At 35.0% G+C, this 5589-nt stretch overlaps 1 protein-coding gene across 1 annotated transcript; it reads left to right on the forward strand.

The window, feature by feature from the left end:
- Positions 1-1732: 1732 nt before the first annotated feature.
- LOC148164840 (thymosin beta-4-like) lies at positions 1733-1849 on the forward strand. The gene has a single exon (XM_088019539.1). The coding sequence runs from the start codon at positions 1733-1735 to the stop codon at positions 1847-1849; it is 117 nt and encodes a 38-aa protein (XP_087875665.1).
- Positions 1850-5589: the final 3740 nt, after the last annotated feature.

Raw genomic sequence — 5589 nt, forward strand, 5'->3', positions numbered from 1 at the left:
CAAAAAGCCAAAGTAATCCTGAGAAAGAACAAATCCAGAGGCATCACATTCCCTGATTTCAAACTATATTACAAAGCTATAATAATTAAAACAGTACAGTACTGGCATAAAAATAGACACATAGAACAATTAAACAGAATACATAGTCAGATATAAACCCTGCATATCAATTAATATTTGACAAGGGAGCCAAGAGCAGAATTGGGAAAAGATAGTTTCTTTAACAAATGCTGTTGGCTATCCTTGGTAACCAAGGAAAAATAAAATTGGACCTCTGTCGTACACCATTCATTAAAGTTAACTCAAAATAGATTAAAGACAAACATAAGACCTGAAAACATAAAACTGCTAAAAGAAAACCTAGGGGAGAATCTCCTTGACACGGGTCTTGACAATGCAAATAATTTTTTGGATAGGACACCAAGAGCACAAGCAACAAAGTGAAAATCCACAAATAGGACCAAATTAAACTAAAAATCTTCTACACAGCAAAGAAACAGTCAACAAAATGAAAAGGCAACCTTCAGAATGGGAGAAAACATTTGCAAACCATATATCAAATAAGGGGTTAATATCCAAAATGTATAAAGAACTTATACAACTCAACAACAAGAAAAAATCTGGTTAAAAAATGGGCAAAAAAGCTAAATATACATTTTTCCAAAGAAGATATATAAATGGCCAACAGTTACATTAAAACATGTTTAACATCACTAATCATCCAGAAATACAAATCAAAACCACAATGAGATATCATCTCACATCCATTAGAATGTTTATCCAAGGAGATAAGAAATATGTCTTGGCAAGGATGTGGGAAGAAGGGAACACTTATACACCATTGGTGGGATGTAAATTGGTACAGCCATTATGGAATACAGTGTGGACGTTCTTCAAAAAATTCAAAGTACAACTACCATATGATCCATCAATCCCAACTTTGGGTATATATCCAAAGGAAATGAAAGTAGGATATCAAAGAGATAACTGCATTTCTATGTTCACTGCAACATTATTTACAATAGCCAAGATATGGAAACAACCTAAATATCCATTAATGGATGAATGGAAAAATAAGATATGATTTATATATATTATATAATTATATATATTATCATATGTATAATAAAATTATTCAGCATGAGAAAGAAATCCTGCCATTTGCAATAACATGGATGGATACTAAAGGCATAGGCTAAGTGAAATATTTCAGACGAAGGATGACAAATACTATATTCTATCACTTATACATGGAATCTGAAAGCAAACTTGAATGAAGTCAAATGGTGGTTACTAGGGACTGGGGATGGAGAAATTGGGAGATGATCTTTAATGGTATAAACAGGCAACTAGTAGATAAGTCCTGAAGATCTAAAGCACAGGTAGTAAGTATAATCAACAATACCGTTTTAGACACTTCAGCGCTGCTAAGACAGATTTTAATGGTGCTCACCACAAAAAGGAAATGATAATAATGGGTATGATAGAGGTGTTAGCTAATAATATCACAATATATAAATGTATCAAATCAACACATTTTATACCTCAAACTTCCACAACGTTTTATGTCAATTACATCTGAAGTAAAAAAGAAGAGGAAGAAGAAGAAAGGAGGAGGAGGAGGAGGAGGAAAGAAAAGATCTGCTTTGTAGCAGCCACTGTGCAGACCAGACTTCACTCTCTTGGGTACATGCATTGCTCCACTCTCTCTGCAACCAGGTCTAAACCCAATATGGCTGACATGGAGAAATTTGATAAGTTGAAATCAAAGAAGAGAGAAATACAACAGAAAAATCCACTGCCTTCAAAAGAAACAACTGAAGAGGAGAAGGAATCAGATGAATCATAATAAGGTGTGCACTTCCCATAAGCACTGTACATTATACAAGTATTCCCTTCTTATCTTACTTCTTTTAGCTTTCTAACTTTGTAAGATGCAAAAAGGTTGGATCAGGTTTAAATGACTGTGCTGTTCCTTTTCACATCAAAGAATCAAGAACTACTGACAGCAAAGGCCACACTTCCCTCTTCCACCTGCCCCCTTGGCTGGCAGGGAAGGAAAATAACTTGCATGTTGGTGAAGGAAGAAGCTGGGTGAAATCTAGAGTAAAAACCAAGCTTGTCCAAGGTGTCCTGCAGGCTGTAAAATGCAGTTTAAATCAGAGTGCCATTTTTTTGTTCAAATAATTTTAGTTGTTGGAATGCACAATTTTTTAATATGCAAATAAAAAGTTTTAAAACCTGAAAAAAAATTTACTTATCCAACTTATATCTTACCCCTATGATCTAGTGTCTCCTTGATCCAATACACTGAGGATTTAAAAATCATTTCTGGAGATTTCCTACTCTTACAATTAAGTCTTGGGACCTCATTCCCAGCTTTTCTACCCTCCAGTTTTAGAAGATATAAGTCTTTTTAAGTATTAGCAAAAAGGTCACCTCTTTCATATCTGCTTTAAATTAGTGGTTAATCAACTCTGGCTTTCATTGTATTTTATTTCTCAAATACATCTAGTGATTCTCAGCAAAAGCCATCCAATTACATGTCTTCATAATTCCTACTTCTCAATAACTTCTTAAGTACTTGAGATATGGCACATAGCAGTGTATTTCCTTCCAGCAGTACTCCATCCTAGTTTACCAATAATGAAAATTTTAAAGATTGCAGAAGCTATCCAAATTCTGTCTGCCGCCAATGATGGGGTCCTTATTACCAGATGGCCCCAGTCACCAGTCCCAAAATTCTATTATAGAGTCGGCTCCTATTGACCATTCCTTGCTGGTACCAACCCTCTCAAGTTGGCTTCCCTGGGAAACAGACTCTGAGGCAGACATCTGTTTTCCTGAAGTGTGTTGGGGAGTGTGCATAGGAGCAGCACCTGTAAGGGACTGTAAGAAGGATTACAAAAGGGAGAGATGAAGCAACGATGATTCATTTGCAACAGGGGCTTCCTCTGGTTCTATGTGGAGCCCTGGAGCTACAATGACCATTCAGAGTTGTCCTAAATTGAGGTTAAGGGCTGAGTCTTTGCATCTTCACGTTGACAGTCACTGAAATTGGATTACCTTTAAGAAGGGACATAACCTTCCTTGGGTAAGAGTTTCCTCCCCTCAGGGAAATGGGTGGGGAAATAGGTGGGGAGAGATTCATCTGAACATGATCAGCAGGCAATAAACAGTCCCAGCAGTGGAGGGGATAATTGTCTCAGTCCTGAAGGTGAGGATATGGGGTTGCATCACAGCTTTCACCTCACTTCCGTAATGGACCAAAGGATAAAGGGGGAAGGAAGAGGTATAGAATCATCACCCAGGAAAGCAGTAAAAAAGTCTCACTCTGAACAGTAATAAGATTAAAAGGCTGTGTTCAATGCTCATTTGAGATTGAGGATCAGATTGCTAAAGTGAGACCAGTGGCACAGACAAGGTTTTAGGGAAGGCATTATAGTTTTACCAATGTTAGAGTTTTGCTAAGATAGAATGAATGAAAGAGAAACAGGCAAGGGAGTCAAGGATAATTGTAGAGGAATGATAACGATGGCTCAAGAAATCTCACAGGATAAGGAGTATATACAGTAGGGAAATGGAGGAAATACTTCAGGAAAAATGGTAGGACCAGCAAGTATTTGCCAGGGTATAACAATCATGAACATCTTCTGTCTTTTAATTTTGAATTCACTGTTTCTCCCAAATCTCCATGTGTTTTCTTTCTCCATTCATTTCTATTTTGTGTCACCAGTAAATTAAGATTGAATGAAGTCACAATTTTTCAGTTTATACCAATTTCTCTGGACAAATATTAACATAAGTAAACAAATTATATTTTAATTTTCCCTGCCCCAAGTTCAGTGGGAGGTTTCCAATCACAAATGAAATTTGTAGGAAGAACTTATATTGGAATATTCAAAGTTTAGAGAGAATAAATGAAAACTGAGGCTTTTTTATGTTTCTTTGTTAAGTCTATTGATAAAAATATTTCCTCACATGAAAATTTATATCTTTTGCTATAAATAATACTTCATTTTTAATTAGATAATTTGGTGTTAATTTTACTGAGTACACATTATCCATTTTTTATGTTATGACATGGTAGCTGCTATAGTTAATGCTGCATTTGCAGTATTTTATGCAGTATTTAGTATTGCAGTACATTATCCATAGGTTGATTTCTACATTATCCAGCATTTAAATGGAAATGTTATGGAATTCAATGAACCATTGCTTGATATGCAGAACGAATTATCTCAGGTTTATAATTGATGTCATAGGACTCCTACAGCAATTTGAATAGTTAAGAATTGATTATATAACTTTCTGAGATTTTTTTTTTAACCAAACACTGTCACTGCTGACCTCTTTATTTGTAGTTAGAGAAATATTTTTTTTAGCCTATGACTTGAAATATCAGCTATAAGCAAAACAAAGTTTGTTGTTTTCATGAAACCATCACCATTCAGTGCCTCTAGAACTATCATACAAGAATAGCATAAATTTTTCATGAGAAACTAAAGCAACTCTGCTTGTTCATTCAAGATTTGGGGTTTTCAGGAAAACTTGATCCATGACATTTTTTTTTTCTAATTTGGGAAGCAATGAGAAGAATATATAAACGTGCATATTTTTATTTAATTGTGTGTATGTAACATTTCTATGCAGGTTCTGGTTCTTACAAGTTAAGGCAGAGGGCTAGTAATCAATTTTAGTGGAAGAATAATATTTAGTATCTGGTCTTTGACTCTTCTTATTCTTTCTGAATCTTTGCACCTTCTGAACTGATTACAGTCGACCTTTGAACAATGCAAGGGTTAGGGGCTCCAACCTCCCCATACAATTAAAAATTGATGTATAACTTTTGATTCCCAAAAAACTTTACTAATAACTTACTGTTGGCCAAAGCCTTACTGATAACATAAATTGTCAATTAACACACATTTTATATATTATATACTGCATTCTTACAATAAAGTAAGCTAGAGAAAAGAAAATGTTATTAAGAAAATCATAAAGGAGAGAAAATACCTTAACAACACTGTAAAAAAATATATACATATAAGTGAACCCATGCAGTTCATACCTAAGTTGTTCAAGGGTCAACTGTATAGGGCATGAAGCATGAGTCCACAGATCAGGAATTAGTATATGAGCCTTAGAAGCAGTTTGCTCTCCCATATCACACCCAGTCTGTAAGATTTCCATAATGGAAATACTTTGTCACTAAGGATAGGGCAATTTTTAATATATCAGAACCCCTAAGTGTATTAATTAGCCAGGCAAACGAGGCAATACCTGAACTCAGCTTTGTTCATTCTATGCCTGCAGTAAATTTGTAGTAAGGCATTAATCAAAGTGTAAAATTCATCCATTAGTTCCTGTGTTTCTCTATGTGTTTCCATATGTCTTGCAAAGTTGCTTCCTTTTATTTTTCTTACTAGCTTCATTTCCCTGAATAAAAGCTATAGTGAAAAAAATAATAATAATAAGCCTTTGATCCAAATGTACAGCTGTTGAAGAAACTGAAGTTGATTACTCCTAAGGGCAAAGAGTTCCATTTTTCCAGCCATCAATGGGCAAAAAACATACACAGTCTCTGAT

The sequence above is a fragment of the Eumetopias jubatus genome, unplaced genomic scaffold (assembly GCF_037043125.1).
Source record: "Eumetopias jubatus isolate StellerSeaLion01/CBP00866 unplaced genomic scaffold, mEumJub1_p1.0 scaffold_2, whole genome shotgun sequence".
Taxonomy (NCBI): Eukaryota; Metazoa; Chordata; class Mammalia; order Carnivora; family Otariidae; genus Eumetopias; species Eumetopias jubatus.

Bases quoted from the DNA above. Each gene is read 5' to 3' on its own strand.
- LOC148164840 (XM_088019539.1), top strand. From the start codon at position 1,733: ATGGCTGACATGGAGAAATTTGATAAGTTGAAATCAAAGAAGAGAGAA.